Below are 27623 nucleotides of genomic sequence, written 5' to 3' on the forward strand. Positions count from 1 at the left end.
AAAATTGGAAGAGAGGAGAAGTCTGGAGATGAGGGATTAAGAGGAGAAGAGGAAGAAAGGTGGAGGAAAAAGGTGGGAAAAAGGAAGGAGGGGGCGGGGTTGGTGAACCCACGCCAGAACTTTTCTCTCCAGAAGGTGCTTTCTTTCGACGCAAAGTCCAGCTGTGATGGCCCAGGGTGGTATTGGGGCATCATGTCCCCAATACGTTACGGCCGTTAAATTTCAAAGAGTTCATCTAAACCATTCATTGCAAAAACATGGTAACTGGTTGCACTCGATCAAACCCGAAGCCCCCAACTCTTCCGCTGTATCTTTTTCTCTCGACTCTACACCTCGGTAACAGGTCGTGTCGGATCGTGTCAATCGGGTTCGTGTCACAAACCACCCAATCCGAACCCGACTTATTTAGAATTCGTGTTTATCGAGTTGTGTCATTTTCGTATTTTGTGTCAGAAATGCTCAACCATAACTTGTTAACTTCGTGTCCGGTTCGTGCCGTGTTATCGTGTCCATTGCCCAACTCTATATAAAATTATAGATATACCATATTATATATATATATATATATATATGTATATGTTCGTGTTAATGGGTCACACAGATTAATAATCGTGTTGGTCGTGTTAATTTCGTGTCTCATTTGTTCAACTCAAACCTGACCCATTTAGAATTCGTGTTCTCGAGTCGTGTCATTTTCGTGTTTCGTGTCAGAAATGTTCAATCCTAACCCGCTATCTTCGTGTCCAATTCGTGTCGTGTTATCGTGTTTCGTGTCCGTTGCCCAGCCCTACTCGACTATCGTGTTCACTCTATCCTCGGCATCATCTCCGATTCTCCTTCATCTATATTGTCTCTATTTTATACGTCTCTTTGTTAGTAACTGTTAACCCCAAAGGAAAGCCTGCCCTCTGATGATAGCAGATTTAAATGTTCACAAAATGCTTGCTCCAAGTTACCCAAAATAAAAAGATCTCGATCGGCTCACTGAAGTGAAAATGAATCAGGGGCAAAAACGAGTTCGAGTTGTCCTTCACCAGCTTCAGATAGATCACAAATGGAATTTCTTTTAATTTTCATTTTCTGTCCAATTTGTCCTATGCCATAAACTATATTGAGGGGCAAGATTTTTTGGAACTTGAATAGTTGAATGTTTACTGAAGGAGAAGATATATTCCAAGCCCCTCACTGAAAATCAAGAAGAAAAAAAACAAAAAAACAAATGAGACTTTTTGAGGCCCAGTTACGGACGTAATTAGATTTGGTTTCATCTATTTAAAATGACTTATCGATTTATTGAAAAGAAAGAAAAAAATATACAAGAAACAAGTACAATATATTTTAAAATGATTTGACCGTTCAATTAAGTTCTTCATCAAATCAAGCCTCGTTCGGCTAAGAAAAATGAGTACTTATTTTTTGATTTGAAAATGATGAATTGTGAGAGAATGATCTGTTTCGTAAAACAAAAAAATAAATACTTAAAAAATAAGAACCTTAGCAGAACAAGACACATATAATCAATTATAGTGAGTAAGCTTTAATCAACACTTTGGCACTAACTCATCGACTTATCTTTATTAACACCACCAATGATCACTAGTATAGCCACTATATCATGTCGATCGAATGATATGATTCAACTACTAGTGTAGTCACATATCCTTTCATTTGATACCTATGTTCTTCCGTTAGTTCATCCAACTGATTGTCGTCTTTCTATTATTATTGCTAGCGTCGTCACAAATGTCTATCACTATATCTTTTTTTGAACGGCATGTCTATTACTATCACCTTCCCTTTCGACTAAATTGTTGTACATCTATTAGAATCTAGTCAAATAGAACTCTAGTTTGTGGTAAGTACTATCGTAAGTAGTGATATGAAATACTATCAAGTATGGTAAGAATGGCCATAACAAACTATAAAAACATGTTACTAAGAATTACAACTAAATAGGATATCGGTTAATGGTTGGTAAGCATGACTCTAAACCTAATAAGTTAGCAAAAGCACCTTAATATATAGCAAGTATATTTCCTTTCGAAAAGGCAAGTACTAGCAAATTTGTGGTATATTTGCATCAATAAAAAGTAGTCGCTTGTTATGATGGTAAGTATAACAAAATTTTGTGGTAAGTATCTCATTAGTGACGCGTTGGCATGCATTCATCTAATTATGAAAGAGTTGAAAAACTTGGTAAAGTATATTTTTTTGGATAGGATTGAAGAGTTTATGGGAGGTATGGAGAAATCTAGTACAATTAATGCTACAATTTGAGGTCGATAAGCATGAAAATCCGCCAAAAAAGTGGTTCAATTATAGTCAATGTTTCTTTTCAACAGAGTATGTATTTAGCAAATAACATGGTAATTATTACCTAAAATCATGGTAAATTTGTGTCATTTAGTAATATCCCATGGTAATTAACAATATTCATGATTTGTGGTATATGTAGTCCTATTGTGTGGTAAGTAAAATACTAATTTCAGATAGGTAAGCATTTGTGAATCTTTATTAATGCACTATAATGAGGTAGTTAAATAAGGTACCTACCACAATAAAATATTTTATGATTAATTGAATGAATGTGTATTACCTTCTTAATAAATGAAGTAAATGATTAATTGAATGAGTTATTTCAATTAAACAAATTAGGCGGTTCACTTTAATCAATTGTATCAATCCTCATTGGTCACTTCTACCAACATCATTGTTAACTACCCCATCTGTTAATTATGTCATGTTGATCAAATTAAATGGTTCGATTACTTGATTAAACTCTTTTAGTCCATTGTATTGATGATCAATGATCATTGTCAATCACACTTACTATAAATTATAATATTCGTATTCATCCTTATTGATCAATATCTAGCTACATGACTCATAACTATCAATTGTATCGATGCTCAATGAACACAGTCAATCACGAATGCTATTAATTATTGCATTTGCAAATTTGGTTATATTGATCACGTCAGGTAAGTTAATCAAATTGAATACTGTAATTTTTTTAAATACTAACCTTAATCCAATCGTAGGTCCCAACAAAATCACTCAATATCCTTTAATTATTGATTTTGCATTTTTCATTAACTTTTCTTATAACAATTAACTAGTAGCGTATATTTATAAAAAAAAAGTATTAAGTAAATTGGTAAGTTATCATAAGAATCAGTGAATAATTGTTTTCAGAATCATATTTATCAATTAATTGATACTTAAAAGTAATTTAATTGAATATATTAACAATACTAATTAAAAATTAGTGGCATATATTTATAATAAAATATTAAGTAATTTTTGTAAGTTATTCAAAACAATGAATGAATAGTTATTTTCATAATACTATTTGTAAATTGCTTTTTACTTACAAAATAATTTAATAGAATATATTAATAACATTATTTTAAAATTAAGGCAATTTTTTGGCTTATATTTTTAGTTTCAAAAAAATTGTTATAAAAATATTGGATTACAAATACTAAATATTATTTAATTATATTTATATTTTCACCAAACATTTGGTTGTCTATTATACAAATGATTAGTAAAATGACAAAAAGTAGGGTAAATATGACTTAAAGTGGTGTAAATTTATAAATTTTCAAAAAAATTCCTGAAAAGTAGTACATTCTCCCGTAAAAAATGTTGAAACGTGCTACTTGGAAAACCGATTAGAGAGAGAAAAGCCAAAAAAAATTGAAGTGTAGCTTTTTGTTGTGGTAAATATACAATATTTTATGGTAAGTGTCAGCATAAGATATGGTAAAAAGAACCGGTGTTCATAACAAGTATAATAATGTTTTTTGGCTGAAAAACACGAGCGATTCTCATCCAACGGCTTAAATTAACCTAAAATCTAATCTAAAGATCCATATTTAATGGAGACATCATGCTCCAATATCACACCGGAGCATCATAGAAAAATTGTTCTACCCACCGACCCTGTTTGAAAAACAGTTCAATTACTCGTCCTTTAGTTGCAGTAAGAACCTTGTTTTTGCCAAATGGCAGCAGAAGAATGGGTTTGGAGTGCGTGCGAGGAATAATCCCACCTTCCGACCACCGGGAGAAAAGAGATTAAATTGTACACGGCCCCGCCGTGTACAATGGTTGGTGCGGCAAAGGCATAGATGGATGCCATGTCACCACTTGGATCATCAGCCCGTTCAATTTCTCTTCTTCATCACTTTCTCACACTCAATTAGTTTAATTTTTTTAGACTATTTATATATATTAAAAATATGATTAAAAATTTAATTGTTTCGATTTTCAATCTTATTAAATCGATGCAAAGATTGTAATTTTATTTTATCTCTAGAGCTCTCATAATCAAGTATTTTCTCATTATTTGGGATCCTATAAAGCATAAATTTGATTATAAGAGCCTTAGAGACAAAATTTAATTATGATCATTTAGAATAATATGATCAAAATAAAAAAATCTCTGTATTGGTTCAAACGGATTGAAAATTGGAACACTTAAGTTTTTAACCATATTTTTTTAATATATAAACGGTCTAAAAAAATTAAGTACTCTAATTTTCAATCCGTTTGAACTTGAGCGAACATCTTATTATTTTGATCATTATATTCTAAATAGTCATAATTAAATTTTATTTATAGGGCTCTCGTAATCAAGTTTCTGCTCCATAGGATACCAAATAAAGAGATATTTAATTATGAGAGCCCTAACGACAAAATTTAATTATGACAATTGAGAATAAAATGATCAAAATAATAATATTTTCGCACTGATTCAAACAGATTGAAAATTAGAGTACTTAAAATTTTTAGACCGTTTATATAGTATTAAAAAAATATGGTTAAAAACTTAAGTGTTTCAATTTTCAATCCGCTTGAACTGGTGCAAAGATCTTTTTATTCTGATCATATTATTCTAAATGATCATAATTAAATTTTGTCTCTAACGCTCTTATAATCAAATTTCTGTTTCATAGGATCCCTAATAATGAGAAAATACTTGATTATGAGAGCTCTAAAGATAAAATAAAATTACAATCTTTGCACCGATTTAATAAGATTGAAAATCGAAACAATTAAATTTTTAATCATATTTTTAATATATATAAATAGTCTAAAAGAATTAAACTAATTGAGTGTGAGAAAGTGATGAAGGAGAGAAATTGAACAAGTGATGACATGGCATCCATCTATGCCTTTGCCGCATCAACCATCGTACACGGCGGGGCCGTGTACAATTTAATCTCGGGAGGAAAACATTTCTCAGACTACGTTGTACGGTACGAACAAACATCGGACGAAAAGGAAGTTTCTTTTTTTTTTCCCCACTACCAAAAGTTAAAGCACCCGCCCACCCCCACTACCACTACCTTGGTACCAAAGAAATCTTCCAAATTCTCTTCTCACTCTACTCCCCTCCCTCCCTCCCTCCCTCCCTCCCTCTGTATACCTTCGGCTTGCTCTCTCTCTCTCTCTCTCTCTGAGCTTAGTATGTAATAAGTGTTCTTGCTTACTCAGTTACGCTACGTTCCGACGTCCGATCTTCAGCATCAACAAAAAAAAAAAAGCAACATTTTAGGTGAATATTCCACTACATTCTTTTCCCCCTCTCATTGATTCGTATTAATAACTGTATCCCGTATATGATTTTCCTAGAAAATTTGGATCAAATCTCACAAAAACTTAAAAGCTATGGTGGGATGGAGAGATCGCTCACATATACATACATAGGCGGATTTGCTCGCTAACACGTATTTTGACACCTTTTGTTTTTAGAGTCCCCGCAAATGATGGGATTCGCTCAGTATGTTTCAAACATGTTTTTAGGAGCTCTCATAAAAAATCAGTTTATCAGGTGTTCTTAGAGGTATACAATATGTATAATTATATAAACTTGAAGGACAACTATGGAATTAGAGAAAACCAAATTCAAACGAATCAGGAATCTCAAGGACGAGAAGAAAAAAATGAACCTAAGGACCACATTGAAACCTATTTATCACCTACCGCACTGCCACGTAGACAAGCGGTGGGCATAGACTTTCTGCGAGCGGTGGGCGTAGACTTTCTGTTTATTGTAACAATAAGGTCTATAATAGTAGATAAGCGTACTAATCATTACGTAACAAGTCCCTCTTGCTCTGCAATGCTTGGACTATATTAGAAACTGCTACACTCAAAATCTGAACACATTTTACAAGTTTCATCCGTCCTTATTTCAAGTAATTTTTACGTAATTTCACAATTCTCATAATTGTTTTCATTCTCATTGTTGTGCTTGGTTTCGATTGTTGCCAGAAACATACCCGAGATGTCATGGTTTCTGGCAACTTTGCGACGTATTATAGGTCTTGATGATAATCAAGAAGAAGGAACTCGGCTTAGAAATGGTAATCGCGGTAACAATCCTTATTATGACACTCCTTCTAGAGGCTACGTTCCTCCTACAACAACCACCACTTCTAGAGGCTATGTTCCTCCTACTACCACCACCACCACCACCACCAATGCCAGGACTTATGGCCGGATACAGGAGCCATCTGGTGCATATAGAACTGCCCCATCCGGTGCCTATACGACTACCCAGATTCCTACCCAAAGCTATTCCAATTCATGGAATTCAACTCCATCTGTGTCCACGCCACCTCCACCACCAGTTTCATCATTGTCTTCGTCTTCTTTTGGGACACCTCTATCATCCCCCAAACCCCATCGACCTTCCACTAAGCCATTTTTGTCTCTGGCTCCATCGAATTCAACGAATCCAAATTCAAAAACCGCTTATATTTTGGTTGAGAAAGATGCATCTCCTATTTATGCCATTCCTGAGGATTTCAAAGATTCGATCAAGAACGATGTTGTGCCTGGAATTCTAAAAAGGCCTTTGTCCCCATCAACGTACAAGGGTTACTTTGAGGCCCTGCTTTATGCCGAGGATTTCTACCTTGAGGTACTTACTAGTTACTGAAATTTTTATTGGTTTACTTTATTTGACATTGTCATTTTGATTTATAATGCAAAACACCTATAAACCTTCTCTACATGTTTATATCTCAAACTTGCAGAATGGATACGGAGATTTCTACCCTAAAACTGGAAGGGTTATAATTTGGGATGGAGGGATCAGTATAAGCTTCTAGAGAAATTTGACTTTAAAAAAAACATGTAGCTAAAACAATGAACTAGATCCCTTTTTTTTGTCATGCTGCTGATTATATACCTAAAGATGGACGCAGATCACAATGATACAAGGAGCTAAAATGAACGAGATTCCTTTTGTTTGCCATGTAATTTCACTTAAGGTGTAACATTATTCATACAAGGAGCATGGTTTATTACCCCAAAACAAATTGTCAACACAGTCATCCTCATTCGGGTGCAATGTTATTGTTAAAAGGAGTCATGTAAGCTCACTCAAGGTGCAACAGGTTTTCATACAAGGAGTAAAAGTTATTTTTGCAAAACAAAAAATGGGATTAGGACAGCACACTGACAACCTAGTGGTCCTCATTCAGGAGCCATGTAATTTCACTTAAGGTGCAACATGATTTCATACAAGGAGCAAAGATTATTCACATTTAACATCCCTGGGGTATATGCGTCTATTCAAGTTCAGGTTCCATGTATGTCCACTTAAAATTTTGCTTCCCATCTGACTGGTGATTCCCAAAAACTTGACCGTGACTCTGGAAATATTTGCCCCATTTCCCACTGATTCTCAATTCCCCCTTGATTCTTCCATGAAGAGAATGGACAAGTTTGTAGGTTGTACACATTGAGTGATTTTGACCAATGCAAAGTTCATCCGGGGGATACAACGGGGAGCATATTTACAAACAATTGTGTACATCCATTGATTGTGATCCTTCTAGACTTTTGACACCAATATTGATGTAATACGTTGCTAGTAAATTTTAGACTTTCAAATTTGTGAACAAAACTGTGAGTCGTTACGATAACGATTACATCTCCTGTGATGATGATTTGATTGGCTACCCGATCTTAGCATCCCAAGTTGTTGTGGTGTACTTAAGAAGAAATGTTTGTATTGGATTCAACAGCATGAGGTTTTCATTTTAAACTTGCTTATCTGGAGAGGGAAAAAAAATCTGATTTATGGTGTAAAGGCTAAACTTTGTGCTTCCTGCGTAGCATCTTTCTGAGTTGTTTACAATCGGATGTCTCGGGAATGTCATTAGATGCCTTTTTGTGAATGTGTGGTCCCATGGTTATTCAGTGATGGAATTAGTTGATTAAGTTCATGCATCTTACCTATCTTGTGAAATCGTTCTGTTGTAAACAGTAGGAATATTTACCTTCTTTCAAATATTAAATGACCTTACACTAGCATTTTTCTATATTTCTTCTGCTTCTTTCATTTTCCATCTTGCATAGTGTCTATTTTCCTCCAAAATCTACAGTAGAGCATAGATATCTCTAAAACCTACATTTATGATTTTGAACTATGGTTTCTTGTTAATAATGCATTACTGGATCAGAAATGGGATGGATTTGAAATGAAGAACGTGACTTTGGAGTTGGAGGAAGCATCGATTTATAAGAGGAAAGGCAAATACAACAAGAAGAATTTGGATGATGAGAAGGATGATAAAGTCTTTGTGACATTTGAGCTTGACTCCATTCCTGAGAGAAGGCCATTCCTTTTATCTAGGGACTTTGTCTCCGTATCGCCTTCAGGCACGGGAGCTGAGCCATTGCAGGTGAGCCTTATACCATTTCGCATGTAATTAGCGCCATCTTGAGCACAAAACTATTCTATATTATCAGGTTCATGCTTGCTTTGCAGAATTACGCATTGAGTGTGTCATACTACCCCATATTGGCCACTCCTTTACGACAAACACCACCCGACTAAAACTTTGTACCAATATTAGACAGTTGGAAGCAACTAATTAGACCGTGATGGAACCAACCTATTGTGTTGTGTGCCGTCGTACTAAACTATGCTAATTAGACCGGGGTGTTCGCTTGAATCTCAGTCTTTCTCTGCTCCTTTTTCACCTTATTCATTTGGCTGTACTTCAAATTTTCTCAACACTTGTTTTGGCAATAAAAGTTCGGATGGGTTATTAACTTATTAGCAACTATGCTATAACTCAAAGAATTTTTAATATTCAGCAGAACTTCTAATCAAGATTTGACATATACTGGTATTGGGCGGGTTTTCATTCGTGATGGCTGAGGTAAATAGGACTAAAAGTCCGATCAGCCTATCTGAATCCAGCGCTATCCTTTATTTATGCCATTTTGATATCCATCTAGTATTTGTTCGAATTCATTGCCTCATCTGGCTCTTCATTGTCGACATGAAACTCAAACAGGGTCTTATCTACCGCGTGGTAAAGAGTAGCCGTGTTTTGGTTGATTTTGGCAAAGATTTTCACGTTCAGCATCACTCGGCATGCAAATACAATGTCTCGTTCTCTTTTAACAGAGTCTGTCTAAAACGAGCGCACCAAGCCGTTGCAACAGCCTCGGATCCCTTATTCAGGAACTTCCTCTTCCCTGATTCGATATCTAAAAACAGCCTTCTTACTGCTCAACTTCCATCTATCGATTCAAATCTTGACTCGCATCAAATCTCTGCTGTTCGTCATATTTTGAGCAACCAAAATGCGGTTCCATATCTCGTGGAGGGACCAATCGCCGTTGATAGATCAAATTTTTTATCAAGAACTGGATTTGTTGTATGTGAAGCAGTACTCCAAGTGTACCGAACATCTCCCTCATGCCGGATTCTCATATGTGCTCCAACAAATAAGGGATGTGATGTCCTTACAAGAAGGTTGAGGGGGAAGATTCCAGAGTCTAATATCTTCCGAGCGAATGCTGCATTCCGGGAGCTTGATGGAGTTCCAGAAGACATTCTTCCTTCCTGTCTTTACAAAAAGGAAAGGGAGTGCTTTTATTGTCCTTCAATACACGAGCTCGGGAAATATAAGGTGATCTCATCCACTTTCATGAGTAGCTTTCGGCTGCACAATGAGGGCATAACGGCCGGACATTTTAGCCATATTTTCCTGGTGGATGCCTCGTCTGTCATTGAACCGGAAGCTATGGTGGCTCTGGCTAATCTGGCGAATGAGAGCACAGTCGTGACGGTAACCGGGGCACCCGGAAATCATTCGGGTTGGATTCGTTCACATATTGCCAGGCAAAACGGGTTGCTGATATCCTACTTCGAGAGACTCCGGCAAAGCAAGCTGTATGACAGCCTCGATCCAAAGGTTATCACAGTGCTCTGAGACTTTGGTAAAAAACTCCAGTGAGACTTAGTGTGGGTATTCTCATTCACGTTTTACCAGTTGCGTTGAATCCATGGATGATAGAATGTGTAAAAAAAAAACTCACTCCTCTTTTTTGGGCTTCGTTTCGAGACTGTAAATGATCCTACTGTTAACTTCCTGTTGGTTATTGCATCTTAGGTAGGAAGTGCATTTTGTGAAGAAATGAGAGCAGTTGGTATAACATATGGGATCGACCATGGTATTTTAATTTATGTATATGAGGAGAATTACGTGTCTAAAAATCCGTAAAAATATTGGCTTTAGTCTATTTTGTTTAGCGGAAATAACCTTTTTGCTTGCAAATAACCTCACTTCTTGCAGAGATGAGATTGCGTGCATTACCCTTTCCTATGCGTCGCATGTGCGGGAGCTTTGTATAGTGTGTATGTTCTATCTTCCCATGGAGTAGAATTATTCGGGTCAGAAATTCCATGGATAAGTGTAAAAAAAAATTCACCAATCTAAAAATATGAATTTGTTCTTTTCATTGGGGCAAAGAATTTCGGAAACTTATGCAGAAAAGTGCTTTGATTTTAAAAATAATGCGATTAGTGACAGTACTTTTTTGTAAATGAGCAAATAATGTGATTGGAGGAAGTAAAAAAAACAAGAAAGTGGATTAACATTCATAGCAGCCTAATAAAGAGAAAACAAAAACAAAGTCCCTTACTAATACAAGCACCCCTCGCACTACACGTGTAGTGCAATTAATCCAGCCGTCTATCTCGGCAATGGACGATTCGGATTTGTAGAAACTCGGATTAAATTCGAGCCGTCCATGCCGAGATGGACGATCGGATCGAACGCACTACAGCCCCTCCCGATTTGGAAAAGGAAGGGGGATAAGGGCCTTGGGGAGATAAACTAATTTGGGGACATGGGCCGGGTATATATGTGAGTGAAAAAATTGTTGCCAAATGTCAAATTGTTTCTGCTAACTAATAGTAACTTCTTGTCAAATGTAATTTTCAACCTAATTACACTGTTTGTCATATAACATTAGTCTCTAAAAAGAGATACTAATAAGTTCCTAACAGAAACAAAAAATTTATTAATATCCAAATCGTCCAGAACACTTTTAGACCACCGTAATTAGTGTCGTAAATAACTATTCACGGCCCACCGTGAAAAAGACTTTCTCCTCTAAAAAAACATTTCCTAGAGTGTCAAAAGAAGATTCACTAAATAATTTTCTCACGCAAGGATAATTTAAAACTTTGTTTTATAACTACTCTGGAAAAAAAAAAATTAATTGTTTTTGCCAAATGGCAGCAAAAGAGTGGGTTTGGAGTGCGAGGGAATAACCCCACCTTCCGACCTCGGGAAAACATTTCTCGCCTACGTTGTACTCCTACAAACAAACATCCGTACGAGGAAGTTTCTTTCTTTCTTTTTTTTTTTTGGCCCACTACCAAAAGTTAATGCTCTGTTTGCAACTTGTGGACGGAAAGAAAAAAATTTTAAAAAAAATTTCTTCCTTTGCTTGGTTCTTAAGAAAATTCCGAAGGCGAACTCAATTTTATTTCCTTTTCCACTTTCATCCCAAGTTCCAAACAGAGCCTAAAAAAAACTTCCAAATTCTCTTCTCACTCTACCTCTACGTACTCCCCTCCCTCTGTATTCCTTCTGCTCTCTCTCTCTATCTCTCTGATTAGTATGTACTAATTAGTGTTCTTGCTTACTCAGTTACGCCACGTGCCTTCCGATCATCTCTTCAGCATCAACAAAAAAGCAACGTTTCAGGTGAATTCCTTACACCGATCTCTTCCGCTACAATTTTTTTCCACCTCTCATTGATTCGTAATAACTGTAGCCCGTAGATGATTTTCTAGCAAAAAATTTGGATCAAATCAAAAAAACTTAAAAGCTATTGGGTGGAGAGATCGCTCATATATTTTATACTATGATCAAGTGATCACCCATATCAGTGGCGGCTCCAAAGATTTTGGTCAAGGTGCTTAGTAAAAAAAAACTTATTTTTCTAATTTTTTTTCCCGTTGTAATACTTCTGTATGGAAGATGTCGAGCGGTCGATCCGGCTATTCTTCTCGGCACGGATGGCTCGGATCGAACCTGAGCGGATACAAATCCGAACCATCCATTGCTCGATTAAGATCCGAGTCGTTGATTGCCGAGATGACCGCCTTAGTAAACTTGCAATTGTTTTTATAAATCAACTATTGCAAATGTATCGAGAACAACTAGATATAGTATTAAGCAAAATTTAAATAAATATTTACTGGTCAGACTGCACTCCAACCCATATATAAATAAATATGAAAACTTTGAAGTATTTAAACACCTAACTTCGGGAAGTACCTTATAAACATTAGAGGTATATAATACATATAATTATATAAACTTGAAGGACAACTTTGGAATTGGAAAAAACCAAATTCAAACAAATCTGGAACTTCAAGGACGCGAAAAAAAAGAAGAAGAAGAAGAAAAACCGAATGAACCTAAGGACCACATTGAAACCTATTTATAACCTACCGCACCGCACCGCACCGCCACGTAGCGAGCAGTGGATGGAGCGATGAACAAAAGCAGTGGGCGTAAGCTTTTAGAGTACACTAGGGACTATAATAGTAGATAAGCGTACTAATCATTACCTAGCAAGTCCCTCTTGCTCTTCAATGCTTGAACTATATTAGAAACTACTACTACACTAAGAATACGAACACACATTTTACAAGTTTCATCCGTTCTTATTTCAAGTAATTTTTGCGTAATTTCACAATTCTCATAATTGTTTTCATTCTCATTGTTGTGCTTGGTTTCGATTGTTGCCAGAAACATACCCAAGATGTCATGCTTTCTGGCAATTTTGCGATGTATTTTAGGTGTTGATGATAACCAAGAAGAAGAAACTCGGCTTAGAAATAGTAATCGCTATAACAGTCCTTATTATGACACTTCTTCTAGAGGCTATGTTCCTCCTACAACCACCACCACCACCACCAATGCCACGACTTATGGCCAGATACGGGAACCATCTGGTGCCTATAGAACTACCACATCCGGTGCCTATGGAACTACCCCATCCGGTGCCTATAGAACTACCTCATCCGGTGCCTATGGAACTACACCATCCAGTGCCTATAGGACTACCCCATCCGGTGCCTATACGACTACCCAGACTCCTACCCAAAGCTATTCCAACTCATTGAATTCAACTCCAACTAAGTTGCCTGAGACACCAAAAATTTCTTTTGTTAAACCAAAGGCAACAATACATTCATCAGTTGTCAATAGACCAGAGGCCTCTATAAGAACACCTGATAAGTCCCATGAAGCTGCTGCTCAGAAGCCAAAGCTATTGCCTCCCTCACCCTTCCCAACTGGTTTTTCTCAAAAAAAAGCTATAAATCCCGAGACTGATAAAACAACTACCTCATCCGGTGCCTATGGAACTACACCATCCAGTGCCTATAGGACTACCCCATCCGGTGCCTATACATCTACCCAGACTCCTACCCAAAGCTATTCCAACTCATTGAATTCAACTCCAACTAAGTTGCCTGAGACACCAAAAATTTCTTTTGTTAAACCAAAGGCAACAATACATTTATCATTTGTCAATAGACCAGAGGCCTCTATAAGAACACCTGATAAGTCCCATGAAGCTGCTGCTCAGAAGCCAAAGATATTGCCTCTCTCACCTTTCCCAACTGATTTTTCTCAAAAAAAAGCTATAAATCCCGAGACTGATAAAACATCTCAACAAAAATCACAATTTGGATTGTCTTCATTTTCCTTTCAACCATCACCATCTTTATCCAAGTCGCTTGCTTCTTCCGCAAAGACATTGCCATCTGTGTCCACGCCACCTCCACCACCAGTTTCATCATTGTCTTCGTCTTCTTTTGGGACACCTCCATCATCCCCCAAGCCCCATCGACCTTCCACTAAGCCATTTTTGTCTCTGGCTCCATCTAATCCAACAAATCCAAATTCAAAAACCGCTTATATTTGGGTTGAGAAAGATGCATCTCCTATTTATGCCATTCCTGAGGATTTCAAAGATTTGATCAAGAACGATGTTGTGCCTGGAATTCTCGAAAGGCCTTTGTCCCCATCAACGTACAAGGATTACTTTGAGGCCCTACTTTATGCCGAGGATTTCTACCTTGAGGTACTTACTAGTTAATGAAATATTTTATTGGTTTACTTTATTTTATGTCATTTTGATCTAGAATGCAAAACAGCTATAAACCTTCTCTACATGTTTATATCCCAAACTTGCAGAATGGATACGGAGATTTCTACCCTAAAACTGGAAGATTTATACTCCCTCTGTCCCATTTGTTTGTCCACTTTCACTATTTTGGACCTCTTGAAAAATTGTCTACATGTTTAAATTTATAAAGTTTTTTGTATGCAATATGGATATTATTTGATGGATCTCAATAAGTTTGATTTGAAAAAGTTTTCAAAACTATATAAAGCTAAAGATTGTAAAATATAGACATTTTTTTACATGTTAAAATTGGACAAACAATTTGGGATGGAGGGATCAGTACAAGCTGCTGGAGACATTTGATTTTAAAATCGACATGTAGCTAAAACAATGAACTAGATCCCTTTTGTTTGTCGTGCTGCTGCTTATAACTAAAGATGGAAGCAGATCACAATGATACGAGGAGCTAAAATGATCGAGATTCCTTTTGTTTGCCATTTCATTTCGCTTAGGGTGTGACATTATTCATACAAGGAGCATGGGTTATTACCCCAAAACACATTGTCAACACAATCGTTCTGATTCCGGTGACTCTTTCTCTAGGCCCGTTTGGTCCGAGCCCTTAGTCCGGTGCAATGTATTTACAAACAATTGTGGACATCCATTGATTGCGATCCTTCTAGACTTTTGACGCCAATATCGATGTAATACATTGCTGGTAAATATTAGACTTTCAAATTTGTGAACAAAACTGTGAGTCGTCACGATAACGATTACATCTCCGGTGATGATGATTTGATTGGCTACCCGATCTTAGTATCCCAAGTTGTTGTGGTGTACTTAAGAAGAAATGTTTGTCTTGGATTCAATAGTATGAGGTTTTCATTTGAAACTTGCTTATCTGGAGAGGGAAAAAATCTGATTTACGGTGTAAAGTCTAAACTTTTCGCTTCTTATGTAGCATCTTTCTGAGTTGTTTACAATCGGATATCTCGGGAATGTCTTTAGATGCCTTTTTGTGCATTTGTGGTCCCATGGTTATTCAGTGACAGAATTATTTGATTAAGTTCATGTATCTTACCTATCTTGTGAAATCGTTCTGTTGTGAACAGTAGAAATATTTACCTTCTTTTGATTATTAGATGAACTTACATTAGCATTTTTCTATACTACTTCTGTTTCTTTCATTTTCCATCTTGCATAGTGTCTATTTTCTTCCAAAAGCTACAGAAAAGGATAGATCTAAAACCTACATTTCTGATGTTGAACTATGGCTTCTTGTTAATAATGCATTACTGGATCAGAAATGGGATGGGTTTGAAATGAAGAATGTGACTTTGAAGTTGGAGGAAGCATCGATTTATAAGAGGAAAGGCAAACACAACAAGAAGAATGTGGATGATGAGAAGGATGATAAAGTCTTTGTGACATTTGAGCTTGACTCCATTCCTGAGAGAAGGCCATTCCTTTTATCCAGGGATTTTGTCTACGTATCGCCTTCAGGCACGAGAGCTGAGCCATTGCAGGTGAGCCTTATACCATTTCGCATGTAATTAGCACCATCATGAACACAAAACTGTTCTATATTATCCGGTTCATGCTTGCTTTGCAGAAGTTTGCATTGAGTGTGTCATACCACCCCATCTCGGCCACTCCTTTACAACAAATCACACCACCCGACTAACACCTTGTACCGATATTAGACAGTTGGAAGCAAATCATTAGACCATGATGGAATCAACCTATTGTGTTGTGTGCCGCTGTCCAAAACTATGCTACCTTTACTGTACTTATTTCTCCTAATTGTCTTTGACCTTTCTACTTGATGCAAAATGGATGGATTCTCGGTACCAAGGAAAGTTGGTTGCTCTCATGTAAACTGCAGTTCATTAGCCCTGGATCACGACCAAGTACTCAACTGTCAAACCTAGAACTCAGGTGAAATCAATCTATTATCCTAAAGTACCACATAATCCATCAACTTTGAGCACAGAATGATGCACATACAAATTACTGGATTCGTCTTTGATCTTCGTGAAGATATATCTGGCCAACCCACGTGTTTTGTGATCTTTTACTTTGCGTAGAACCACAAAAATGTCCACGGGCTTTTTTAACATAAAATCTGAAAAATGTTTTCCTTGAAGTGCAATTCATTTCTAATTTCTATTACCAACAAACCTAGTGTCTCCTAGGTTAAGAGTCTTAACTTAAGACTGCACAATTGAAAGTACCATTACAGGGACATTAAATTAGCTAGAGCGCATGCTTGAATCTCAGTTTTTCTCTATTCCTTTTTCACCTTATTCATTTGGCGGCAGTTCGTATTTCCTCAACATTTGTTTTGGCATTAAAAGTTCGGATGGGTTGTTAACTTATTACCATGCTATATAACTCAAAGAATTTTTAATATTCAGCAGAACTTCTAATCAACATTTGATATAATGGTATTGGGCGGGTTTTCATTCATGATGGCTGTGCTTTCCTTGATTTATGCCATTTTGATATCCATCTAGTATTTGTTCGAATTCATTGCCTCATCTGGCTCTTCATTAAACTCAAACAGGGTCTTATCTACCGCGTGGTAAGGAGTAACCGTGTTTTGGTTGATTTTGGCGAAGATTTTCATGTTCAGCATTACTCGGCATGCAAATACAATGTCAAGTTCTCTTTTAACAGAGTCTGTCTAAAACGAGCGCACCAAGCCATCGCAACAGCCTCGGATAATTTATTCAGGAACTTCCTCTTCCCTGATTCGATATCTAAAAACAGCCTTCTTACTGCTCAACTTCCATCTATCGATTCAAATCTGGACTGGCATCAAATCTCTGCTGTTCGTCATATTTTGAGCAACCAAAATGCGGTTCCATATCTCGTGGAGGGACCAATCGCCGTTGATAGATCAAATTTTTTATCTATAACCGGACTTGTTGTATGTGAAGCAGTAATCCAAGTGTACCGAACATCTCCCTTATGCCGGATTCTCATATGTGCTCCAACAAATAAGGGATGTGATGTCATTACAAGAAGGTTGAGGGGGAAGATTCCAGAATCTAATATCTTCCGAGCGAATGCTGCATTCCGGGAGCTTGATGGAGTTCCTGAAGACATTCTTCCTTCCTGTATGTATAAAAAGGAAAGGTCGTGCTTTACTTGTCCTTCAATACTCGAGCTCCGGAAATACAAGGTGATCTCATCCACTTTCATGAGTAGCTTTCGGCTGCGCAATGTGGGCATAATGGCCGGACATTTTAGTCATATTTTCCTGGTGGATGCCTCGTCTGTCATTGAACCGGAAGCTATGGTGGCTCTGGCTAATCTGGCGAATGAGAGCACAGTCGTGACGGTAACCGGGGCACCCGGAAATCATTCGGGTTGGATTCGTTCCGATATGGCGAGGGAAAACGGGTTGCTGGTATCCTACTTCGAGAGACTCCGGGATAGCAAGCTGTATGACAGCCTCGATTCAAAGGTTATCACAGTGCTAAAAAACTCCAATGAGACTTAGTGTGGGTATTCTCTTCACGTTTTGCCAGTTGTGTTGAATCCATGGATGATAGAATGTGTTTCTCTGTGAGTTTGTTTTATCATTTGGTGCACTATTTTTGTACAAAAAAATAACTCACTCTCCTCTTTTTTGGGGCTTTGTTTTGAGACTGTAAAATGATCCTCTTAACTTCCTGTTGGTTATTGCATCTTTTGCAAATCACCCCCCAATCTCCATTTTATGTAGAACAAACAAAACCCATTTCGGAGGCTTGCTCTGTTTCTTTTTTTCCTCTCTTTTGTCTTCGTTTGTGTTTTTCTTTTCTTTTTCTTTTTCTTTTTCTACTTGATTTTGATTGTCCATGGTAAAAAATCAATTACGAAAATCGATTGGTGGTTTCAGAGAGTAATCAGTGAGCAGATAACGGGGACAGAGAAACCGAAACCACATGTAATAACGAAACAAGAAGCGATTTTAATCCACACGAAGAGATTGTTTCGAAACCGGATTGCAACCGAGGCTAATTCTTGTTTTGATTTATGAACTTCTCGATGAGAGAAACTTATTCACGGTTCCATGCAATCTTCGTCCGTTTCTGCAATCAATGGTCCGGATTTAAAAAAAACTATTCGCGCGAATGGTTAAACTCTTCTGGCGAATAGTTTTTCAAAATTCAAACCAACGCGCGCAATTGAATGCCGTAAATTATTTTCACTGCAAAGTTCTTCTACTTTTTCGATTCTGCAAAAATCTCTCCTGTAAGTGATGTATAAACTGACTTTTTTTCTCCCCTCTCTCTTCTCTCTCTAAAAAAGAAAAAGAACCAGACATCGTCTAGGGTTTCGGGGGGGTGGCGCCCGCCGCTAGCCGCCTCCCCCCCCTCTTTCCCTCTTCTCCTCTCTCTCCCCTTTATCTATTTCTCTCCCCATCTTCTTTTTCTCTCTTTTTTCCCCTAACGTCCTATCGCTCGGCTCTTCCCTACTCCCGTTTGTCATCGATCCTCTTCCTCATGTGTCCTCTCCACTCCTCGCTAGTTGACCCGTTGGTCTCTACTCTTGAGTGTCACTGGTATGCCTAACGGCATGGTGCGGCTTCGGGGATGGAGGAGACTTGGATATGGGGCCTCCCGCGCGGATCATTCTTAAATGATTTTCGGTTTTTCCTAGCGGAAATGGAGGACTCTGGCAAGCTCTCGATGTGGCTATTGTTCGGAGATGCAGATCTCGGATTTCTTGGGGTTGGCTTCGAAGAGGGGTTTTGGCGGTGGCTTCTGGGTCGCTGTTGCTCTTCGTCGGCGGTTGGTTTTATGGCACGGCTTGGTTGTGCAGTTCTGGTGGTGTGGGTTTGCTCGTGGCGGTGGAGGCCCGGGTTTGGCTGGCTTGGGCTGGGCGTGCCTGCTCCACTTCTTGTTGGGCTTTACATGATGGTCTGGGTTGTTTGCAGGTTCTCAGCGACGACGGTGAATGTGCGTTGATGGCAGGTTGAGACGATCCTGCAGTGGGAGTGTGTTCCTTCGGCGATTATCTATATTCCACCCACCTCCGGTTGCCTAGGTCTGACATCGTAGTTGTAGTTGATTTTGTGCAAGTTGTGGAGCGTATACTTTATTTTCTTTGTTTGTTTTGGTCGTTATTTGTTTTCGTCTATGTGTGGCGCAGTTTGTATTTGTTTTCCTTCACTATATGAATTATGTTTTTCCCGGAAAAAAAAAAATTTGTTGTATAAACCATGGTTAAGTTTTTTTTTTTTTTTTGATCCGCAACCATGGTTAAGTAAGCGTGTGGCTATTTCCCACTACCAAAGTTTTCCCACTACCAAAGTTAAAAAGCACCCCCACCACCGGAATTCCAAATTCTCTTCTCACTCTACTCCCCTCCATCTGTATTCCTTCTGCTCTCTCTCTCTCTCTCTCTCTCTCTCTCTCTCTCTCTCTTCTATTAGTATGTAATAGTAAGTGTTCTTGCTTACTCAGTTACGCTACATTCCGTCCGATCATTTCTTCAGCATCAACAAAAAAGAGAGCACCATTTTAGGTGATTTCCTACCACCGATCTCTTCCACTACAATTTTTTTTTGCCCCCTCTCATTGATTCGTAGTAAAGACCTGGGGTTGGTGCTGCCCTTCTGCAGTCCCCCGCGAGAGCGGTCCGCTCGGGTCTCGCTCCGATGATCGGAAACGTTTCGCTTCGTAGAGCTCGTCGAGTTGAACAAGCGTTCCAAAAATCAGCGTGATCGCATATCATTAAGTATCTGATCGAAATATTTTTATCTTGAAAAGAACGGATTTGAAACTCTAAATCAATTTCACTGAAACCCATTATTGCCAAGTTATATATGTTGCGATCAGACACTTAATGAAATGAAATCTGAATGAGATGATTTTTGGAACGCTTGTTCTGCTCGACGTGCTCTACAAAGTGAAACGTATCCGATCATCGGAACACGGTCCGCTCATGGGGACAGCATGGTGCTGCCCTTTTGAGTGACAGCACCAACCCCCCCATGGCGTAATTAGATGATTTTTTAGAAAATTTGGATCAAATCAAAAAACTTAAAAGCTATTGGATGGAGAGATCTCTCATATATTTTATGATCAAGTGATCACCTATATCAATGTTTGAAAAATATATAGGTGAAATAATCACAGTGGTGGCTCCAAAGATATTGGTCAAGGTGCTCAGTAAATATTTTTAAAAAATTTTCCGTCATATTTCTGTATGACGGAAATATACAAAAATGTTACACTTGCCACGTCATTGAATTGTTTTTTTTTTTTTTTCCCTCTATGTCTCTCTTGTTTGATTGGATTATTGGATCATTTCTTTGTATTGAAATTTCGACACAATATTTATTTTTACGCACATCTTTGGTGAACTACGTGTAGAAACTTGTATTTGCAATAGTATTTATAAATCAACAATTGCAAATAGGAGTATATCGAGAAAAACTAGATATATTAAACAGAATTTGACTAAATATTTAATGGTCAGACTCCACTCCAACCCATATATAAATATAAAACTTTGAAGTGTTTAAACACCTAACTAACTTCGGGCAGTACCTTATAAACATTAGAGGTATATAATATATATAATTAGAAAAAACCAAATTCAAACAAATCAGGAACCTCAAGGACGAGGGGGAAAGAAAAAAAAACACGAATGAACCCAAGGACCACATTGAATTTTATTTATAACGATAGGGACTATAATAATAGATAAGCGTACTAATCATTACCTAGCAAGTCCCTCTTGCTCTTCAATGCTTGTACTATAATTAGAAACTACTACATTCATCAGAATATGAACACACATTTTACAAGTTTCATCCGTCCTTATTTCAAGTCATTTTTACGCAACTTCACAATTCTCATAGTTGTTTTCATTCTTATAGTTGTGCTTGGTTTCGATTGTTGCCAGAAACATACCCGAAATGAATAGGTATCTTTTCTCTGGAATTTTGCTAGTTGGTGTTGCAATTTTGGAACTTATTATAGGTTCTGGTGACGATCAAAGAGAAGAAACTCATAATAGAAATAGTAATCGCGATAACAGTTCTCCAGAAAGGGCTACAAATCAGAATGGAAATTGTAATCGCGATAACAGTTCTCCAAAAAGGGCTACAAATCAGAATAGAAATAGTAATCGCGATAACAGTTCTCCAGAAGGGGCTACAAATCCTGCCACTGATAAAACATCCGCACAAAAATCGCCATATGGATTGTCTTCAGAATCCTCTCCCAAGTCACATGCTACTTCGTCAAAGACATTGCCACCTGAGTCCAAGCCGCCACCACCACCAGTTTCATCATTGTCTAACAGTTCTCCAAAGAAGGCTACATATCATGAGACTGATAAAACATCTGCACAAAAATCGCCATATGGATTGTCTTCAGAATCCTCTCCCAAGTCACAGGCTTCTTCCTCAAAGACATTACCATCTGAGTCCAAGCCGCCGCCACCACCAGTTTCATCATTGTCTAACAGTTCTCCAAAGAAGGCTACATATCATGAGACTGATAAAACATCTGCACAAAAATCGCCATATGGATTGTCTTCAGAATCCTCTCCCAAGTCACAGGCTTCTTCCTCAAAGACATTACCATCTGAGTCCAAGCCGCCACCACCACCAGTTTCATCATTGTCTAACAGTTCTCCAAAGAAGGCTACATATCATGAGACTGATAAAACATCTGCACAAAAATCGCCATATGGATTGTCTTCAGAATCCTCTCCCAAGTCACAGGCTTCTTCCTCAAAGACATTACCATCTGAGTCCAAGCCGCCGCCACCACCAGTTTCATCATTGTCTAACAGTTCTCCAAAGAAGGCTACATATCATGAGACTGATAAAACATCTGCACAAAAATCGCCATATGGATTGTCTTCAGAATCCTCTCCCAAGTCACAGGCTTCTTCCTCAAAGACATTACCATCTGAGTCCAAGCCGCCACCACCACCAGTTTCATCATTGTCTAACAGTTCTCCAAAGAAGGCTACATATCATGAGACTGATAAAACATCTGCACAAAAATCGCCATATGGATTGTCTTCAGAATCCTCTCCCAAGTCACATGCTTCTTCCTTAAAGACATTGCCATCTGAGTCCAGGCCACCTCCACCTCCAGTTTCATCATTGTCTTCATCTTCTTTTGGGATACCTCTGTCATCCGGCAAACCCGGGCGACTTTCCACTCAGCCAATTTTGTCTGTGGCTCCATCTAGTCCAACAAATCCAAATTCAAAAACCACTTATATTTGTGTTGGTGCATCTCCTACTTACGCCATTCCCGAGGATTTGAAAGATTCGATCAAGAACGATGTTGTGCCCGGAATTCTCAAAAGGCCTTTGTCCTCATCAACGTACAAGGATTACTTTGAAGCCCTGCTTTATGCCGAGGATTTCTACCTTGAGGTACTTACTACTTAATGATATATTTTATTGGTTTACTTTATTTTGTCATTGTTTTGATTTAGAATGCAAAACAGCTATAAACCTTCTCTACATGTTTATGTTTCAAACTTGAAGAATGGATATGGACATTTCTACCCTAAAACTGGAAGAGTTATACCCCCTCCGTCCCAATTTCTTTGTCCACTCTTGAAAATTTGTCTCTGTGTTTAAATTCATAAAGTTTTTTATATGCAATATGCATCTTGTTTGATAGATCTCAATAAGTTTAATTTGACAAAGTTTTCAAATCTATATAAAACATTATAGATTGTAAAATGTATACATTTTTTTACGGGGCATACATGTTAAAATTGGACAAACAATTTGGGATGGAGGGATAAGTATAAGCTTCTGGAGACATTTGATTCCAAAACGACATGTAGCCAAAACAATGAATTAGATCCCTTTTGTTTGTCGTGCTGCTGATTATATACCCAAAGATGGAAGCAGATCACAATGATACAAGGAGCTAAAATGAACGAGATTCCTTTTGTTTGCCATGTAATTTCACTTAAGGTGCGACATTATTCATACAAGGAGCATGGGTTATTACCCCCAAACACATTGTCAACACAGTCGTCCTCATTCGGGTGCAATGTTATTGTTAAAAGGAGTCATGTAAGCTCACTCAAGATGCAACAGTTGTCCTCATTTGGGTGCAATGTTTTGTAAAAGTTATTTTTGGAAAACAAAAAATGGGATTAAAACAGCACACTGACAACCTAGTGTCATGTTATTGTCTAAAGGTGCCATGTAATTTCACTTAAGGTGCAACATGATTTCATACAAGGAGCAAAGATCATTCACGTTTAACATCCCTGGGGTATATGCATCAATTCAAGTTTAGGTTCCATGTATGTGCTATTCCCCATGCGACTGGTGATTCCCCAAAACTTGACCATGACTCTGGAAATATTTGCCCCATTTCCCACTAATTCCCAATTCCCCCTTGATTCTACCATGAAGAGAATGGACAAGTTTGTAGGATGTACACATTGAGTGATTTCGACCAATGCAAAGTTCATCCGGGGATACAACGAGGAGCATATTTACAAACAATTGTGGATATCCATTGATTCCCAAGTTGTTGTGGGATTAGTGTACTTAAGAAGAAATGTTTGTATTGGATTTAATAGTATGAGGTTTTCATTTGAAACTTGCTTATCTGGAGAGGGGAAAAAAACTGGATTTACGGTCTAAAGTCTAAACTTTTCGCTTCCTGTGTAGCATCTTTCTAAGTTGTTTACAATTCCAGGCAGATGCCTCCTTTAAATTGGCAGTATAATCACATTTTGGAGACGATCACCAAAACATACAAGAACCCACTAGATTTTTCTAGTACAAATACAGCGACTTGAATGTTTTCTTATGTTTCGGTCTGAAAAAACATGCAAACAAAACAGGATGGTGCTATCGGGCTTCCACTTTTTTGCATAATGGCTTCACTTTAGAGGGTGAATATCTTCTTTCAAGTGCTTGGATATCTCAAGAATGTCATTAGATGCCTTTTTGTGCATTTGTGGTCCCATGGTTATTCGGTGACGGAATTAGTTGATTAAGTTTGTGTATCTTACCTATCTTGTGAAATCGTTCTGTTGTAAACAATAGAAAGATTTACCTTCTTTCGAATATTAGATGACCTTAACATTAGCATTTTCCTATATTACTTCTGTTTCTTTCATTTTCCATCTTGCATAGTGTCTATTTTCCTCCAAAAGCTACAGTAAAGTATAGATATCTCTAAAAGCTACGTTTATGATTTTGAACTATGGTTTCTTGTTAATAATGCATTACTGGATCAGAAATGGGATGGGTTTGAAATGAAGAAAGTGACTTTGGAGTTGGAGGAAGCATCTTTTTATAAGAGGAAAGGCAAATACAACAAGAAGAATGTGGATGATGAGAAGGATGATAAAGTCTTTGTCGCATTTGAGCTTGACTCCATTCCTGAGAGAAGGCCATTCCTTTTATCTAGGGACTTTGTCTCCGTATCGCCTTCAGGCACAAGAGCTGAGCCATTCCAGGTGAGCCTTATACCATTTCGCATGTAGTTAGCGCCATCAGAACACAAAACTGTTTTATATTATCCGGTTCATGCTTGCTTTGCAGAAGTACGCATTGAGTGTGTCACACTACCCCATATGGGCCACTCCTTTACGACAAACACCACCCGACTAACACCTTGTACCAATATTAGACCCTTGGAAGCAACTAATTAGTCCGTGATGGAACCAACCTATTGTGTTGTGTGCTGTCGTACAAAACTATGCTACCTTTACTGTACTTATTTCTCCTAACCGTCTTTGACGGTCCTTTCTACTTGATGCAAAATGGATGGATTCTCGGTAGCAAGGAAAGTTGGTTGCTCTCATGTAAACTGCAGTTCATTAGCCCTGGATCAAGACCAAGTACTCATCTGTCAACCCTAGAACTCAGGTGAAATCAATCTATTATCCTAAAGTACCACGTAATCCATCAACTTTGAGCACAGAATGATGCATATACAAATTACTGGATTCATCTTGGATCTTCATGAAGATATTTCTGTTCTGGCTGACCCACAAGTTTTTGATTTTTTACTTTGCGTAGAACTACAAAATGTCCGTGGGGATTTTTAACATAAAATTGAAAAATGTTTTCCTTGACGTGCGGGTCATTTCCAATTTCTATGACAACAAAACTAGTGTCTCCTAGGTTAAGACTGCACAATTGAATCTCAGTTTTTCTCTTTTCCTTTCTCACCTCATTCATTTGGTGGTACTTCAAATTTCCTCAACATATGTTTTGGCATTAAAAGTTCGGATGGGTTATTAACTCATTACCAACTATGCTATAACTCAAATCAACAGAACTCCTAATCAACATGTGACATATAATGGTAGTGGGCTGGTTTTCATTCATGATGGCAGTGCTTTCCTTGATTTATACCATTTTGATATCCATCTAGTATTTGTTCGAATTCATTGCCTCATCTGGCTCTTCATTAAACTCAAACAGGGTCTTATCTACCGCGTGGTAAAGAGTAACCGTGTTTTGGTTGAATTTGGCGAGGATTTTCATGTTCAGCATTACCCAGCATGCAAATACAATGTCAAGTTCTCTTTTAACAGAGTCTGTCTAAAACGAGCACACCAAGCTGTCGCAACAGCCTCAGATCTTTTATTCAGGAACTTCCTCTTCCCTGATTCGATATTTAAAAACAGCCTTCTTACTGCTCAACTTCCATCCATCGATCTTGACTGGCATCAAATCTCTGCTGTTCGTCATATTTTAAGCAACCAAAATACGGTTCCATATCTTGTGGAGGGACCAATCGCCGTTGATAAGTTTTCTTTATCAAGAACCGGATTGGTTGTATGTGAAGCAGTACTCCAGGTGTACCGAACATCTCCCTCATGCCGGATTCTCATATGTGCTCCAACAAATAAGGGATGTGATGTCATTACAAGAAGCTTGATCAGGGGGAAGATTCCAGAGTCTAATATCTTCCGAGCGAATGCTGCATTCCGGGAGCTTGATGGAGTTCCAGAAGACATTCTTCCTTCCTGTCTTTATAAAAAGGAAAGGGAGTGCTTTTCTTGTCCTTCAATACACGAGCTCCGGAAATTTAAGGTGATCTCATCCACTTTCATGAGCAGCCATCGGCTGCACGATGAGGGCATAATGGCCGGACATTTTAGCCATATTTTCCTGGTGGATGCCTCGTCTGTCATTGAACCGGAAGCTATGGTGGCTCTGGCTAATCTGGCGAATGAGAGCACAGTTGTGACGGTAACTGGGGCACCCAGAAATCATTCGGGTTGGATTCATTCCGATATGGCCAGGCAAAACGGGTTGCTGGTATCATACTTCGAGAGACTGCGGAAAAGCAAGCTGTATGACAGCCTCGATTCAAAGGTCATCACAGTGCTCTGAGACTTTGGGAAAAAACTCCAATGAGACTCGGTGTGGGTATTCTCTTCACGTTTTACCATTTGTGTTGAATCCATTGATGATAGAATGTGAAAAAAAAACTCACTCTCCTCTTTTTTGGGCTTTGTTTTGAGACTGTAAATGATCCAACTGTTAACTTCCTGTTGGTTATTGCATTTTGGGAAGTACATTTTGTGAAGAAATGAGAGCAGTTGGTATAACATATGGGATCAAACATGGGTCCTATAGCCTACTACTCCCTCCATCCATAAACGATTGTTTAGTCCGTAAAACAAGAACTTAAAATCAATTTGTCTTTGTCAAAGAAAACTCGCTATTCTTTTCCCACAAATTGAGAAGAACTCATTATTGTCAAATAACTTGAGGGAAGAAATTTGAACCTTTTTTTTTTTTTAATTTTTGACAAAAATACATTTACTTTTAAGTTCTTGTTAACAGGTGCGGAGTTGTCACCTGCAATCCACTCAAGTGTCCTTGTCAGTTTCAGAAACCCACCCTGGTTTTCATCTTCCAAGGCCTATCAAACTTCATAATTATCCACTAAATTGACAATTTTAATATTGTAAAAGGTTACAGGCATCTTCTCCACAAAAATTAAAACCATAACCACTGAAAACATGACTGATTATCATACCGTCATTTGTTTCTCTCTATTCTCGCTTTGCTGTCTGGGCAATATTTTTAAGACGGAGGTAGTACTTAAATGGCGGTTCCATATGAGGTTACTTTTGGTCATGGGTGATAGTGTATTCCTACTGTTGCTGTAACACCG

General features: G+C 38.0%; 3 protein-coding genes across 3 annotated transcripts; all 3 read left to right on the top strand.

Annotated features, from left to right (window-relative positions):
* The first annotated feature begins 5445 nt into the window (after positions 1–5445).
* On the top strand, positions 5446–10537 carry LOC131323556 (probable RNA helicase SDE3). Its single transcript, XM_058355410.1, has 4 exons — positions 5446–5566; positions 6286–6937; positions 8487–8708; positions 9330–10537. The coding sequence occupies exons 2-4, from the start codon at positions 6299–6301 to the stop codon at positions 10251–10253; spliced, it is 1785 nt and encodes a 594-aa protein (XP_058211393.1). The 5' UTR covers positions 5446–5566; positions 6286–6298; the 3' UTR covers positions 10254–10537.
* A 1256-nt stretch (positions 10538–11793) lies between these two features.
* LOC131323555 (uncharacterized) lies at positions 11794–18187 on the top strand. The gene is made up of 5 exons (XM_058355408.1): positions 11794–11896; positions 11982–12038; positions 13092–14433; positions 15783–16004; positions 17045–18187. The coding sequence occupies exons 3-5, from the start codon at positions 13105–13107 to the stop codon at positions 17984–17986; spliced, it is 2493 nt and encodes an 830-aa protein (XP_058211391.1). The 5' UTR covers positions 11794–11896; positions 11982–12038; positions 13092–13104; the 3' UTR covers positions 17987–18187.
* A 1629-nt stretch (positions 18188–19816) lies between these two features.
* On the top strand, positions 19817–27051 carry LOC131323554 (uncharacterized). Its single transcript, XM_058355407.1, has 4 exons — positions 19817–19998; positions 21385–22879; positions 24721–24942; positions 25916–27051. The coding sequence occupies exons 2-4, from the start codon at positions 21398–21400 to the stop codon at positions 26831–26833; spliced, it is 2622 nt and encodes an 873-aa protein (XP_058211390.1). The 5' UTR covers positions 19817–19998; positions 21385–21397; the 3' UTR covers positions 26834–27051.
* Positions 27052–27623: the final 572 nt, after the last annotated feature.

The sequence above is a fragment of the Rhododendron vialii genome, chromosome 4a (genome assembly GCF_030253575.1).
Source record: "Rhododendron vialii isolate Sample 1 chromosome 4a, ASM3025357v1".
Taxonomy (NCBI): Eukaryota; Viridiplantae; Streptophyta; class Magnoliopsida; order Ericales; family Ericaceae; genus Rhododendron; species Rhododendron vialii.

Bases quoted from the DNA above. Each gene is read 5' to 3' on its own strand.
- LOC131323556 (XM_058355410.1), top strand. From the start codon at position 6,299: ATGTCATGGTTTCTGGCAACTTTGCGACGTATTATAGGTCTTGATGAT. The intron at 6,938-8,486 runs GTACTTACTAGT...TTACTGGATCAG, and splicing joins CCGAGGATTTCTACCTTGAG to AAATGGGATGGATTTGAAAT. The intron at 8,709-9,329 runs GTGAGCCTTATA...AAACTCAAACAG, and splicing joins CGGGAGCTGAGCCATTGCAG to GGTCTTATCTACCGCGTGGT.
- LOC131323555 (XM_058355408.1), top strand. From the start codon at position 13,105: ATGTCATGCTTTCTGGCAATTTTGCGATGTATTTTAGGTGTTGATGAT. The intron at 14,434-15,782 runs GTACTTACTAGT...TTACTGGATCAG, and splicing joins CCGAGGATTTCTACCTTGAG to AAATGGGATGGGTTTGAAAT. The intron at 16,005-17,044 runs GTGAGCCTTATA...AAACTCAAACAG, and splicing joins CGAGAGCTGAGCCATTGCAG to GGTCTTATCTACCGCGTGGT.
- LOC131323554 (XM_058355407.1), top strand. From the start codon at position 21,398: ATGAATAGGTATCTTTTCTCTGGAATTTTGCTAGTTGGTGTTGCAATT. The intron at 22,880-24,720 runs GTACTTACTACT...TTACTGGATCAG, and splicing joins CCGAGGATTTCTACCTTGAG to AAATGGGATGGGTTTGAAAT. The intron at 24,943-25,915 runs GTGAGCCTTATA...AAACTCAAACAG, and splicing joins CAAGAGCTGAGCCATTCCAG to GGTCTTATCTACCGCGTGGT.